At 34.4% G+C, this 15356-nt stretch overlaps 4 protein-coding genes across 7 annotated transcripts; 3 read left to right on the top strand and 1 right to left on the bottom strand.

Annotated features, from left to right (window-relative positions):
* The first annotated feature begins 7 nt into the window (after window positions 1-7).
* On the top strand, window positions 8-2242 carry Nt5c (5' nucleotidase C). 2 transcript variants are annotated; one of them, XM_967111.5, is made up of 8 exons: window positions 8-202; window positions 253-428; window positions 476-703; window positions 841-975; window positions 1024-1181; window positions 1230-1416; window positions 1574-1714; window positions 1762-2242. In XM_967111.5, exons 1-8 carry the CDS (start codon window positions 46-48, stop codon window positions 2116-2118), a joined length of 1539 nt encoding a protein of 512 aa, XP_972204.2. In that variant the 5' UTR covers window positions 8-45; the 3' UTR covers window positions 2119-2242. The 2 variants fall into 2 exon arrangements, with proteins under 2 accessions (XP_972204.2, XP_008200601.1); XM_008202379.3 differs by having other exon boundaries at window positions 829-975.
* A 96-nt stretch (window positions 2243-2338) lies between these two features.
* RhoGAP93B (Rho GTPase activating protein at 93B) lies at window positions 2339-5718 on the top strand. The gene is made up of 3 exons (XM_008202380.3): window positions 2339-2612; window positions 2673-3894; window positions 4847-5718. The coding sequence occupies exons 1-3, from the start codon at window positions 2593-2595 to the stop codon at window positions 5561-5563; spliced, it is 1959 nt and encodes a 652-aa protein (XP_008200602.3). The 5' UTR covers window positions 2339-2592; the 3' UTR covers window positions 5564-5718.
* Window positions 5719-5760: 42 nt separating this feature from the next.
* On the bottom strand, window positions 5761-8691 carry LOC103314974 (PBAN-type neuropeptides). 2 transcript variants are annotated; one of them, XM_008202381.3, is made up of 3 exons: window positions 8532-8691; window positions 6107-6293; window positions 5761-6057 (listed from the first exon to the last, which is right to left on the bottom strand). In XM_008202381.3, the coding sequence occupies exons 1-3, from the start codon at window positions 8610-8612 to the stop codon at window positions 5828-5830; spliced, it is 498 nt and encodes a 165-aa protein (XP_008200603.2). In that variant the 5' UTR covers window positions 8613-8691; the 3' UTR covers window positions 5761-5827. The 2 variants fall into 2 exon arrangements, with proteins under 2 accessions (XP_008200603.2, XP_015835244.1); XM_015979758.2 differs by having other exon boundaries at window positions 5761-6048.
* A 1361-nt stretch (window positions 8692-10052) lies between these two features.
* LOC661028 (heart- and neural crest derivatives-expressed protein 2) lies at window positions 10053-14752 on the top strand. 2 transcript variants are annotated; one of them, XM_967217.4, is made up of 5 exons: window positions 10053-10248; window positions 13215-13385; window positions 13531-13694; window positions 13747-13923; window positions 14359-14752. In XM_967217.4, exons 1-5 carry the CDS (start codon window positions 10164-10166, stop codon window positions 14449-14451), a joined length of 690 nt encoding a protein of 229 aa, XP_972310.2. In that variant the 5' UTR covers window positions 10053-10163; the 3' UTR covers window positions 14452-14752. The 2 variants fall into 2 exon arrangements, with proteins under 2 accessions (XP_972310.2, XP_008200604.1); XM_008202382.3 differs by having other exon boundaries at window positions 13507-13694.
* The last annotated feature ends 604 nt before the right edge of the window (window positions 14753-15356 follow it).

Genomic DNA, 15356 nt, shown 5'->3' with positions numbered 1-15356 from the left:
AATCGTAGCGCTCAATAGGTTGTTAAAAAAAAACAGTCAATCGTAATGTTATTATGCAAGCTCATTAACTGTTATCCAAGTTTACGCTTAACAGGCCATTATTTAACGCAGCAAAAATGGGTCGTTTCAAAAAAAAATTCAAGATTTCATTCAACTCAACTTCTAGAAGATGCGTACAAGAAAATGAAGGCAAAATGTCAATGTAATAACCTGACTTGTAACGTAACACCTGAAAACTAACTTTTTTTCTAGCGAAGAAATTACCGAAAGACGTCAACCCAAAGGCCGTTTTTGCGTGTAATGAGCTAGATTTAAAGGAAGTTAACGTTTATGGGTTTGATTATGACTATACGCTTGCTTGCTACAAGCCCTCAATGGACTATGTTTTATATAATTTAGGTAGACAGACGCTTATAGAACAGTATAAAGTAAGATTTTTGACTGGAATTTAGGTGGATTTAAAAAAAAGTTTTAGTACCCTGAAGAAATAGCACAATTGGAGTATAAGCCAGGCTTTGCCGTCAGGGGACTACATTATGACATAGAAAAAGGAATTTTACTCAAATTGGATTCTTTTTTACAAATCCAATTCGGCTCAGTTTACAAAGGGCTAACGCCGCTATCCGTGGAAGAGGTTCTGAAAATTTACAAGAACCGAATTATCCCTATAGCTTACGTTGAAGGAAACACAAAAAATTCCTCGGTACTTACAATTTTCCGTCACTGGCAACAATAATGTCGCAACGACATTAATTTTACCACTGACTTTCATCTACCTATATCTCTCTGCTTTCTAATCTTTCTATTTATCATTATCTATCTTTATAGTTGGTATTACAGGACAGCCACTCTAAGATGGTGCAACTGGCTGATTTATTCTCTGTACCTGAAATGGGTTTGATTTGCAATGTGGCAGATTATTTCGAGCGTAATCACATTGATTACCACCCAGAAATTTTATTTAGGGACGTTAAAGTAAGTAAGGTACCGTTTCGCACCATAGATTCTGACCAGTTTTTTAAGAGTTCCGTCAAAAGCTCTCATCCTGTTATGCACAAAATAGTCTCGGAAAACGTATCAGAATACATAGAGTCAAACGAAAATCTCAGGCCGTTTTTTGATCGCTTAAAAAGCGCAAATAAGAATTTATTTCTAGTCACCAATAGTCCTTATAATTTCGTGTAAGCTGCAGTTTCTTTTATCCAGATGAGCTCTAATTTATTTTACAGTAACAAAGGTATGGAAATGCTGGTTGGGCGCGACTGGAAAGACTACTTCGATGTTCTTATCGTTCAAGCCAGGAAACCCCGGTTTTTCACCGACATTTCGCGGCCCATTCGTGTATTTGACGAACAGAGCGGCAGCCACATTTGGGATCGTGTGACAAAATTGGAAAAAGGAGTTATTTATTATGAAGTAAACATTCTTCTATTATCATGTTTATGGCTGTTGGTTCCATGATTGTATGAAATGTTTGTTTGTTTCAGGTTTTATTCATTTAAGAGCTGGAAATCATGGAATCAACATGTATTTAGTGAAGATAATCTGAAATCACTTAACGAGTAATTTGCAGGGAACTGTAAAACAGTTACAAGACTTAACTGGCTGGCGTGGTCATCAAGTCTTGTATTTTGGGGACCACCCTTACAGTGACCTCGCTGACGTAACGTTAGAGCATGGATGGAGGACCGGGGCCATAATCAACGAGTTGACAGTAATGAGATTATTTGTCTTTGCATTTGAGACAGTGTAAATTTTTAGCACGAAATTGCCACCTTAAATAACGTGGAGTTCAAGAAAAATGCCAACTGGTTGCAAATGTTGACTCAGCTGATTGAAGACCACCAAGATTGTGAAGATCCAGAAGAACAGAAAATTCTTCAAAAATGGATGGCTGAACGCGATAAGTTGAGAAATGATATTAAGTTTGTGTTCAATCCCCAGTTTGGGAGCGTCTTCCGCACATATCACAACCCTACGTATTTTTCTAGACGATTATTTAGATTTGCCGACATATACACGTCGAACATAACTAATTTATTGAATTACTCGGTCAAGCACACGTTTTATCCAAGACGCGGTGTCATGCCCCACGAGTATATATCCTACTTTGTATAGGCTTTTAGGCAAAAACTCTATTGTGTCATTTTAATTTTATAGACAAGAAACTATTGTGTCATATTAATTTTATAGGAAATGCATACATGTTGTATCTGCTGCGAGTAAAAAATATTTTTTGAGACACTTTCTTTTTGAAAACCTTTCCAACTTTAGTTTAGGGTTTCCACACCCTGCAGGGTCAACATAGTGTGTCTTATTCGCATGCGCGTCATCGTCCATCCTTCGATTTCTTCTCCGTTCAAGACATTAGAAATATACAAACAATAATGGCGTCCGCAATTTATATTACTGAAAGTGGCCTTTTTTCCTTCTGGTTCTGGTACTGGCCCACTTTTAAGCCGTAAATTTCCATGCTGGTCCCCGCTGCTCTGTTTGTTGAAGCACCAAAGACTTTGTCTTCGTCGTGGGATTGTTAACCTATAAGAAAATGACGTTTGACATATCATAATAGTAGTAGTGTTTTGTTAGAAAATGGCTTCTAATACTTATAGGTATTTATGAAATAGTGCAACATAACCGTGAGGTTTGAAATAACCGCGCGTTCATTTTAGGGTAGAATGGGTAGAAATAATAGAGCCGAAAACAGGCGAGCATATGTATGCGAATTTAGCAACAGGGGAGTGTGTCTGGGACCCTCCTGAGGGTGTTCCGGTCAAAAGAACCGACTCTAACCAGTGGTGGGAGCTCTTCGATCAAAACACGGCCCGGTTCTACTACTACAATGCCACTTCCCAGCGCACCGTGTGGCACAAACCCACAAATTGTGACATAATACCTCTAGCCAAATTACAAACTTTGAAACACAACACCGACTGCAGTCCCGGGGCTGCTCACGCGCCCACCACCAATCAGGCCACGCAAACCGGGGAGGCCACAGGCCGCGGCCAAGTGCTAAGTTTATCAGCGAGTACGCCACAACTGCGGCGGAAGTCGAGTGATTTGTGCCGAAGTAGCAGTTTTAGTCAGAGAGGTGCCGAAGCACCTTTGTACTCCAACTGGCACGATTCGCATTTATTGCCTTTGGAGCACTTCCTTCTGAACAACAGCCGCGATTCGGATAGTGATCATTCCGACAGCGGAAGTGAGTCTCTAACTGGCCATGAGCCCGATAACGAGGATTCGGATCAGTCGGAAGGCAGCTACTTGCCTCACCGGTTCCTCCACAGACCAGTCGAGTACCTCAATTTACCAACGGCCGTTACCGAAACGAGAGAACCGAAGGACCATCCCCCGGCCCCCATCATGCTTAAACCCCTCGCTGAGCCGCCCTTCCAGCCTGAACGTGAGGCGGACATGGAGAAGTTTGCGGCTGATAATTTGAATCTTGGGGGCAGGGGGCTGTTCAGGAGGAAAGCAAGTGTTCGCGATTTGTTAAGCTGGTCGGCTAGGAGTCTGCAAAGGCCTCTCTTAGCCTCAAGTAAACCAGTTGCGAGACAAGCTTTAGATATGTTTAGACAAGTACAAATGTATATGGGCGACCGCAAAGCTAGACCTGGAGTTTCTATGAATTCGTTACTCATGGATATCCTGGGGACAGCACATACGCAGTCTCTTCTAAGAGATGAACTGTTCGTTCAGTTGTGTCGGCAGACGACTGAAAACCCGAGGCGCGATTCCCTTTTGCGTGGATGGGAACTACTTACCATTGCTTTAGCTTTTGTTCCTCCCAGTCCCTTGTTCCAACCAGCTCTCTTAGGCTATCTCAATCGACATAGAGATCCGGGGTTTTCGAGAGTTTTTCCGGACGTTAGTAGATGGCCAATACACGTACAGGTATGTTTCAATCCATGTTTATACATAAATAATTGAAAAAACTTTAAAAAACGTATATGGTTTTATGCAGTAGCGAATCTAGTCTTAAAAATTGGCAGGCCAAATGCGCCACTTGTTTCAATTGGATTTGTTATCATTTTCTATTTCTCCTTTAAAAGAAATGCTGAGAAATTTAAACAGAGCGATACTCTGCGATGCCTGCTGACTGCGCCAATTAAATTAATTAAATTCACGATTCATGGTCTCCTTGCTTTGACTGTGGCGTAATTAATTATTAGGAAGGCAGATAAGCTTATATGGTTATATAATTTATTACCAACGTTTCGACATTTTTTTGGGGGTTCTTCAGGGCAATAAATAGGAAACTATTCGTGTAACGTGGAGGGGAACCATTTTGTTACACGTAGTATTGTAAAAAATAATAATGTCAGCAAGGAAATTAGGTTTTTTTTCGCCTTCATATCGCTTTTGCATATTTGAATTCCGGGGTTTAATTTTATAAATTCAATCTTCATTTAACTGTTAGGAAGCTACCAACCTAACGAAATTTGATTAATCTAACATGAGAAAAATGTTTACTTAACAGATATTTTATTATTATTTAAGATATTTATATTCAACAGTAGTCATTTCAGTTTAAATGGGAATTTATGGATAAAAGATGTACATACAATAGTACTCTTATCGCAGTGAAATAATATAAATGATCCCATAGTTTTCGAAAAGCCAGTTGAATTTGCGGCTAGTCTGTATCTCATCCTACTGATTCAGTGATAAGATATTAGATATTGTTCATTATTTTAAATAATGTTTTTTCATGAATTCTTCTTTAAAATTTGCAAAATATTGGCCACATACTTTGTGTGCAAATATTTATCAGAAATGTATTCAGAAATTCGGCGATTTGTCGTTGCGGTTAAATCAGCGTCAAATAATTGTTTTTTTTTTTCAGGTGAATCATTACGCAACTGTGGCTTGCCAGCGGTTGGAGCGAATTGGCGCGGGTGGGAAGAGGTCCGCGCGTCGGCCCCAAATGGACGATATAGATTCAGCCCGCAAACAAATATTTCAAGCTAGTCTTTTTGGTAATACTCTACGCGAAGTGATGCAGCTTCAGGCCAGTCGTTGGCCGACTCGTCGGCTGCCCTGGCCTCAAGTGGAGTTGTCTCAGCAAGTCCTCCGATTACAAGGATTGAGCACGGAGGGCATATTCCGCGTGTCCGCAGACGTGGACGAAGTGAACCGATTGAAGGCCCAGATGGACAAATGGGAACTTAGCGAACCAAGTGATGCTCATGTCCCAGCGAATTTGCTTAAGTTGTGGTTGCGTGAATTGTATGAACCTTTAATACCCGACTCTCTTTATCCCGAATGCGTCGCTGAACCCATGACCTCTCGCCGTGCATGTGATCTAGTTCTCCGTTTACCGACTTTGCACAGACTTGTTTTATGCTATTTAATTCGGTTTTTGCAAATTTTTAATAAACCTGATGTTATCCAGCATACTAAAATGGATGCTTCCAATTTGGCTATGGTCTTTGCGCCTAACTGCTTGCGTTGTATGGCGAGCGATCCGCGTACCATGTTCGACAATGCTCGCAAAGAAATGGCCTTTATGCGGTGTCTCATTCAAGATCTTGACACCGAATGTGTTCGCGATATGATCTGACCTCAGTTTATACATTTTTACAAATGTACTTCTTAATGCATCATTTTTGTATTATAACCATAGACATTACTATTTTATTTCTATTATTGTCCCTGTATTGAAATTTGATTGTGATTTAAATTATATTATTGAAATAAATTTGTTTTTTTAAGTAACGGCGTGTGTTATTTAAGGTAATCCGGAGTTGAAACTCGAAATGACTTGTGTATTATTTTATTTTACCAACACAGGGTAAGTAATAAGCATTTTATTATTTGCAGTAACTTATGAAAAGAGATTCCTATCATTTTCCCTTCCTAATCGAGGGGAAAATGGAGATGAGTGTCTTCCCAGCCTGGGCGCGAACGGAGGTGATCTTTGATACAACATTTCTCCTGATGTTTCGTGATTTTGTAACCATCGATCCTCAGGAGCATTGTTAACAAACTCTTCACCAGATTCTCTACCTAACCTTGGAGTGAAATTCACTACATGTCGTTTTCCTTCTAAAAGATCTTATTTCAAATCATGCGGTATTTCATTTAGGCAAAGGCCGCAATTTACCATTTACAGCAATTATAGCCCATGGTACATCCTGCAAAGCATCTGTAAGAGAAACTAATTCCTCCTTCTGCATATCTTGGTACAAATCATCGTTACTTGAATTCCTTTTTTTCCTTCCAAGTCTGGGCCCGAACCAGAAGTACGTTTCCTTACTATCGTCGTTTCGTTCATTTGGAACGCTTGATTCCTGGGAACGGCAATAAACTCCACATTAAATATTAAATGTTTGAAATTTATGGTAAATAAATTGAATAAAGCACATTTTGTGTTTTAATCGTATACAGACAATTTCTTTTAAATGAAAATGCACTTTTTGACGCCATTGATGAAAAGATATTTTTACATTTAGCATTAAAATGGCAACAACATAGGCGAGTTATCTTCAAATAAAATGGTCAATGAAGTTATATGTCGGACCGTAGTGAGTCAAAAATACATCGTAAATAAAAAAGACTATAAAAAATAAAAAGAAAAAATCGACTAGTTCAAATATAATTTTCAGAAATGTATATAAATGTAAATGAACACAAAAGGATGATTTTTATTCCGCGCTCTGCATAAGACATCTACCGTATTCACAATAACAAACACTGATTTTTTTTACTATTCAGTACTTGAAAATTATTTAGTATTATCATCATCAGTTTTAATATTATTTTGTATGTTATATAAATTTACCTATTTACGATAGAAGTACTAAGAAATCAACATAGTGTGATCTATTTCTATAGTTTTTAGACAATTTTTTAATTTTTATATTGTTCACTAATTTTTTAAGTCATTTTTGTAGTAGACTTCAGATATTGCGAGCAGACTAACGAACTATTATATTGTAATTATGTAGGTAAATGTTATAAATTATTCTAACGTTTTTTTGTTAACAATTAAAAAATATATCAATTGAAGAACAGGGAGAAAACAAGAAATGTCACATTCTGAGGAAAACAAGTTTTTTAGTTCTACTTTTACATTGTTCCTATTTAGCAATTTATGGTTTCAGTTTTCACAAAATATTTTGTTTTGACATGTTTTTAACAGCCGCCATACGAAACAATTTAGACTTAAACCTAAATCTAATTTTTGATATCAGTATCAACTAAAGAAAAAAGAACGAAAACGAGAAATGTAATAACAATAATTTATTGTTTTCGCTTGTATGGACACAGTAAAAGCTCTTAATTTTTGCTACCAATAATAAATGTCGTTATTAGTTTAAATTATTGAAAAAATGACATTCTTTGTTTTCCCCTATATCCTCGAATTATTAGTTGATCCATTTTTGTAAAACATCGATACTTATGTAGGTAAGGAAAAAAATACATTTGGTCGTGCTTTTGGTCATTTTCTTTCATGGAAAATTTTTTTAAATTTTTTTCAAACCTTATCAACGCACTTTCTTGTACATCATTCTAATAAAAAAATTAATAATTCGGAAAGTAACATATAGGTGAAGTTTATAAAACTATTTTTTTGTAAAAACTTATTCATTGTTTTGTGAAGTTGACCCAGAAGCTGATAATGTAATAACATTCTCATTAATAAATAACATAACTCCTACGTGGTGAAAATGTACACTGTCATAATTAATAACTTGTAAAGCTTCTGAAAAATGTTTTTTTTAATTTGCTGCTGTTAGATGCGCTCCGGTTTGCCACGATATATGCGAGCAAAATTGCAAATTAACGATTAATGTCTTAAAAACACGGTTTTCAGAATTGTTGCTCTAACGTGAAAATTTTTAATTAAATTCTTTTTCTGGATCTTCCAAAATTTAGTTTTATAATTTTTTTCACTGGATAATATTTGTATACCAGGAATATTACCTTTTCCATAAAAAATTTTAGCCAATATTTTGTGTTTTTATTGCGTAGACATCCAAAATAAAAAATACATTTATAAAATAGACAATAATAAAAACGTTCGCATAGTGCAAACTTCAGATAAAACGAATTAATTGTCTCGGTTTCTTCGGTTTTTTATATAACCAAATCTGGTGCAATTTAAAATTTGTGTTTTTTAATATGAAGCACCTTACAAAGCATAATAATAATTAGGTAGTTTTGGAAAAATTGAGAAGGTGTTCAAGAAAAGCGGAAAGTTGTACTTACTCGTACCATTTTTTGAAAATAAAAGCATTTTAGTAAAAATAAGGTACTTGTAAGAAAAAATCGAAGAAAAAATTTGTAACATTAACAATTATGAACAGTTAAGTAAATTTTATTGCAGAAAAAATCTTTCCAAGACAATAATAATAAGAATCTCAACAATCGTTATGGAGTTATTCCCTGCTTTTAAGACATTACTCAAGATATCCGACAATGATCCATATAATGCAATAAAAAAATTAAGTTAAGAGTACATTTTTAAACACTTGAAAAAATTACAGTTTAAAAAATCGAAAAGTAATATAAATGTGAGTACTTACATGAGGTGTTGACAATACTGTTTCGAAGAAAAGAACGGCTACACAAAGCACAGTCCAGTTAATAAGAATGAATCGTTCCATAGTTCTACACAGTTTCCAGAAAATCCAAAGGTTTTATAGGATCTAGTCTGCGTCATTATCACTAGGAGGTCTTAACGATAACAACCCCTGTAGTTTTCTAAATCCTTTAAACTAATTTATTCACGTAAAAACACCCTTCGTGTTATTGCAACATCCTCCAAGTTCATTACTTTGACTTAGTTTTGCAATTCGCACATCAGTAATATAGTATAATTCAAAAAATAAAAATTATACAATCAATTAGACAAGTATTTTTTATTTGATACGACAGTTCCCCGGCCCACAGCTTTCCCATCAGCGGTGCCCTATCCCATAGTGTTTTAAAGTGGCCCTTGGCGTCTGTCTGTACTATACATAATGGTATACATATGGATTAGAAATATCATGTTTCGAGTAGGTAATGGGTAGGTGTAGTGACAATGTGTCACTTTGGACACGTCGAGCGAGGAATACGTACGGTGCAAGTGAAAATACATTTTTCGGCAAAAATGTTTAGCCAAAGCTCTAAACCTATAAGTAGTGACTACTGAAAATTTAAGTTCATTTAGTTGATTACATGGTATCTGTTTTGTGTCGAGATACGAAGCGTGACGTTGGTGAAGAGAGAGGGAAAGTGCCCGCTCTGATCAGCTTCCGATTCAAATACTCGGAGCTTATATTAGATACATGAAGTTACCTTTGTATATATACATATACTCTTCCAGGGTTTATAACGCCACATGTACATGAATTAAACACACAAACAATCAATCTCGGCGGATCTAATTTCAGAATTACTGATAATAAAAAATATCAACTATTAACTAAGTATTTAAATTGGTTCGGAGAAATGATTAAATTGTTGTTAGCCATTCGTGAAAAAATATTTCGTTCCGATAAACAATACTTTCAATTTTTAATTTCACTCGCCCTTCTTGGTATCTACTAATAACGCTTTTATGCTGTTTTGCAAGAACAAGATAAGGAATGAGTGTAAAGTTAGTTGGTTTAAAATAGCTTTTATCAGACTTTTTCAAGTGGGGCTCTATTAATGTGGGAAAAGTTTCTAGACATGTGTGTAATAGGCGCCAGACGAGTCTCAGTGGTCACTGCTTAAAAATTGAACACGTTTTTTCGTTTTTATATTTTTTGTGATTGTTTAAATCCTCAACTTACTAAAAAATTGTAAGGCCGGCCAAAAGCTTGAAAATTTTGATTAGTGTGGCACAAACAAGAAAACAATTTTTGCGGTTTTTGTTAACAAAATTTGACTTTGTTCTTTGAATATTTCGAAGAGGGAACCACTGAAATTAGAGGGAATAATTCAATAAGCGTGGATTATGTGTATTTAATAAAATTATGGGAGGATCTGCAGAAGGATCCACCCCACCAGCAAGGGCTGAGCAATAAGCTTTCATCAGATGCGATGCTCCGCCTTTATGATTAAATTAGTAACAAAATAACAGCGGAAAGCTTTCAGTAGATGATTGCCTGAGGCTAGCTGCTAGTGACAAACGGTTAATTGAGTGGTTTACAAGACAATTTTAAACACTATAATTATCAAGTTGAAAAATGTCATACAACAATTCGACACCACATTCGGAAATTTTTCATTATGGATATTCGACACAATCCTCCACTTACCACTATATACAAGGTATGTACTTTTGCATGGTTGCAGCAAATATCTCAACAGTATTAAGTACATCAAGGGTCTAAGATATCGCATTGAATCATCTGAGATGAAATTATATGCGTTTTTCATCAACATACAATTATTGCGATTGTCCGCTATTTACCTATTTGCCTGATTTTCTACTCACAGATTTATATTCATAATTCTTACATCGTATAGGTAAATGTTGTGTTGAAATGTAGTTACTTTATATTTCCAAAGATGAAACATTTGTCGCACAAATGTAGCACATCTTATAAAATTCTAAAGAAAACAAACATATAGATGTCAAGTTTTCGAAATTACTACCATCATTTAGTGTTACACAAAACCGAGCATCTTTTTAATTGCACGTACATTAAAATCGCACGTATGCAATAAAATAATCACCAATAACAAAAATTGGTAACGAGAGCAATTTAACTTTCCTTTTTTGTCGCCATAAACATAAAAATGTGTAAAAATAAACACAAGGCTGCCTGGTATCACCTAAACTTCAAAATAGTATAAAATACTCGAGAAAATTTATATAAAATTGTAAATCCGTTTTGTTTATTTATGGTGATTTTAATGGTTTCGAAACTGGTCTGTTTTTAGTTTCTTTTTCGTGTATAGGGTTAAATAATTTATGAAAGCTTCAAATATTTACCAAATATTAAAAACTAAAAAAACGTACAGTGAACCGAAATTATTTTTCCTTGGCACGTTGTTCATTTGTTTTTTATTTATTTTATGTTCTAAAATAGAAGTTTAACCTGTCATTTTTGGTAGAAATATTTTTTTAATAGGTATAGCACTCACTAACGTTATATTTTGTTCTATTAACAAACAACTTAAATATGCAAAGTGAGTCTTCAAAAAGTATTTTTACTATATCTCAAAAATCAATAATCACACTCAAATTCATCTTTGCTCTTAAATTATTTAAGTCTTTACTTTGTGCAAGCGAACTTGTAAATTTTTAACTAATAATTAATTAAGGAGATTAATATTATTAAAATTAAATCGAATTAAGTTACATTTAATATCAATTAGTTCAGTTATCTCATGGTATATAATAAAATTTACAGTCGTTTTTAAAAACCATGAAATAGGAAGCTAATTTTTATTATTTATTTTTTAAAAAGCCGTAAGAATAATTATTATAATGTGTCGATAGATCTGTATAATTCAAATAAATATTTTATGTGCATAAAAATATAAATAAATTGAACAGCATGTAATTCATTATATACATTCGAAGGGAAAACCGCAGAGGAAAATGGTGTAAAAAATTACTGTACTAATTTATATTGAAATAGAGTAGTTTTGTTTATTTTGTAAAGCTTGCTTCATGATTACGAGTAAAAAAATACCTACAATTTGCTGTGTTACTGAAATTTTTTCTTTTTATTTTTCAATAAAGTTGCTTTTTTACAAACCATATTATTATAGAGATTACCAATAATAAATACGACCTGTATTCTATTAGAAAATCATTCCGCCATGAGCAAAACTCGCAGCAATCACAAAAATTTAACTGAATTGTTACTTCATTCATCATTAGAAACTGAGTTCCACACATTTTAAAATTACACTTAGAATTACAAAATCCATTATTACCTATATATTACAAAAAGTCCTTACACACACTTTTGCTAAAAGAGGGAATTTTTTTCTAAAACTTAAGTTTTGACGGTCAAAACTTAAACAAGAGAAGAAAGAAACGAAGCTAAAATCACAACGAAAGCGGAGAATAATATCTCAATCAGGGAAAATCAATTTCAAAAACCAGGGGAAATCTTGAAAGTGTCATGAAGAAATCAGAGGAAATTCTGCAGAACTTAGAAAAAATCATGGGAAGGCAAATAAACAAAAAATAAATCTACTGCATACAGTTTAAACTGCGGTTTATTCCTCATATGCAGTATGATCTTACAAACAGTCAGCCAAATAATAATCGTATTTATTTCATAATATAGTCGGCGACCTTAGGAAATCGCGATTTCTAATGAAATATAAAATTTTACAAACCTGACTGTACATTGATAAAGACCACTCTCGATTTTTCTTAATTTTTTTTTATTAATAAATAAAATTGTAGCAGTTTTGTGAGTTTAACCGTTATTTGAACTAAGTCCTAGCGGATCGAACTCTGATATCATAGTTACAAATTTTTACTTAGTTGGTTAAATAATTGTTTTTTTTTTATATAAACGATATCTTATCGAAATCTTTTACAATCTTACCCCAATTACAGTTCACATTGTCACCTAAATTTAAGGGCCCACCAGTAGCAGTTTATAAATGAAAATAATTTTTAAAGTTAAAACGTAAAAGTGCCTTTAATTAAATATCTGAGTGGTATTTTTTTCCCTAATTTCGACAACAATTATCTGAAGTAAATACGCGTAGTTTAGCATAAAATTCATAATATGACTTTTTAATCAAAAATATTTTGATTGATATTTTTTTTAATTTTTGTCATTGTCTGTAAGTGAAAAATTACCAAAAGATTAGGGAAGATACCTTTCTAACGTAGTCAGGCGTGTAAAATGCAAAGAATTTTTATTAATTAAAAATCGCGATTTTCTTAGAAATATACGTAATACAAAACAAAATAATATAATAATAATAATAATAATAATAATAATAATAATAATAATAATAATAATAATAATAATAATAATAATAATAATAATAATAATAATAAAAATTGGACTATTGAACAAGAAATGTCAAATAGAACTCGTTCTATGATGTAGTGCGCATTATCAAAATTACCAACTACTGCAGACTTATCGATAGTTTCATATTTTATATTTTTGACTAATTATTTTGACCGCTCATCTATAAATATTTATTGTCGTATTGACCATTTGGTATAAAGTACTATAAAAGTGTAATGCCCTTAAAATTTTGCACTGCTTTTGTCGAAACTACCACTTAGTGTAACTTTTTTAACACAGATGGTGGTTCGCTGAACGGTGATGACTCGAACTTTTGGTCAAGCAGCCCTCGGTCAGACTCACCGTCCCCAACAAGTAATGTTCAAAACCCTTTGGTTGGTTCATATTCTTATTTTGCTGGAACGTCTAACAAAGTATCTTCCCAGCAACGACTATCTCACTATAGAAATAGTAAGTAGCAAAAAAGGTCAATCAGTTTGGTTTTCGTTAATTGTTACAAATTATTTAACTCTGAATAAAAAAGTAAATTTTGACCGAACAAGAATCATGAAGCCGACATTTTCACTTTAAGCCTATACTGCTAATATCCCTGTAGCCGATGAGCCCTTGCAACACGTCCAAGTTCCGTTCGTAAGGGTGGTAAAGCGAAGAACAACTGCAAATAAGAAAGAACGTCGCCGTACGCAATCCATCAATAACGCTTACGCCGATTTACGTGACTGCATTCCAAATGTTCCACCAGACACAAAATTATCTAAAGTAACGTCTCCAACTCCAGTTTTTATTTAAGAATTAAGTTTCTTCATTCCAGATTAAAACATTAAGATTAGCCACTTCCTATATTAATTATCTCGTAAAAGCTTTGGAATCGGACGATCCAGCGCCCGGAAGTTTCACAGCAGAGCTGGGTTCGATGGGCAAAAAATCGACAAACAACACCGTCACCGAATGCACAAATGAACAAGTCTCATCAAAGGGCGATATTGGGGTAAGTAATTGTGTTATGTGATTAAATTCCTAACTTATTGACAGTAAATAAGCCCAAATCTGATTAACCGAATTGAATGTCAAGCAGGGCGCCGGCCCTTCTTCCACCACACAAAAATCATTTATCTATTAAGTTAACTGCACTTAGCGCTTCTGCATTTCACTCAAATTTATCGGGAGGGTGGACGCCAAATAGATCATCATGTCACATTATAATAAAATATCACCGCAATCCAATTTTTCACCTAGAGGGAAATTCTCTTAATTACAATCAAAAAAACAAAGACTTATTGAACCACTCCTTTATTAAATCTAAATTCTGCTGATCTCATTTGGCTAGCAATTTATTTATTTGTCTCGCGATGAAATGCTGCATTAGAAAAATGTCGCATCATAACCTTGTTGAAAGAGATGTTTATAAAACGGTTGTAAACAGGAAGATATGATCAAGACGAGAAAGGCAAAAGGGCGAACAGGTTGGCCCCAGCACGTGTGGGCCCTGGAGCTGGAGCAAGAACAAGCGCTGTAACGGCTACGGGATGTATGTTCATGTGCTTTATAACCTGGAAGTGTATCTTAAAAGTCATTTCATTTGTAGAAATTTCCTGAAATTGTATATAATATATCTATTTTAGTCTACCGCGGCCACATGGCCCCTAGTGTATACAGACACATTCACCTACACCTTAGGAATTATATACATATATAAAATAATTATACGGTTTATTATTAGACATTTACTTTTCCCGAATGTTTTTATTTTGTTGTGATTGTTGTTATTTATACCCCTGTACAAATATAGTCGAATTTCAATAAAACGTTTTCACTGACTGATTTTTTATTTCGGAAATCCTTCGGGAAACCCCGTTGGCACACGCAAAGCAATAAACCTGGTTTTAGAAAAAATTTGAATACTTACTTACAATATCGCTTTAGATCTCGAAATTTGACACCGCTTTGGATCAATGTCTATCTTTGTTTGAATGATTAAATGAGCGTTGAAGCATCAGTGTAGGCGTAACTTGGTCAAATTACTGACAGGGATGAAGTATCTTGTGGCAAATTAGCTACCAGTTGTTAAGCTAGACACATGTAGGAAACCAACACCTATTCGTTGAGTTTTAAATGGGTTTAGTAAACAAAGGACTTAATTTTGTTCAGCGCTTCTAAATGGAGTCAAGCATAATTTTGGTAGCTACTTTTTGAGCTATAAAAATTAAATTTACACAAGTTAATAAAAAAAGTATTAAGCCTTTCTTCGGTAAGTATCAAAAAGACAGTTTTGTTCTCCGCTCCTGGTGGACGAAATTTACGAAAGACACCACAGACACTTGAAAAAATGCAAAAAGTCGTACGTCTCAGTCGTCTCACACACTAAAAAAAAGTTATTTTTACCGAATTTCCACCGTTCATCTTGCCACGTAAATTAATCGC

This window comes from Tribolium castaneum, chromosome 10 (assembly GCF_031307605.1).
Source record: "Tribolium castaneum strain GA2 chromosome 10, icTriCast1.1, whole genome shotgun sequence".
Classification (NCBI taxonomy): Eukaryota; Metazoa; Arthropoda; class Insecta; order Coleoptera; family Tenebrionidae; genus Tribolium; species Tribolium castaneum.
Note: the sequence above shows the minus strand (reverse complement) of the source record. Positions and strands in the feature narration are given on the sequence as shown.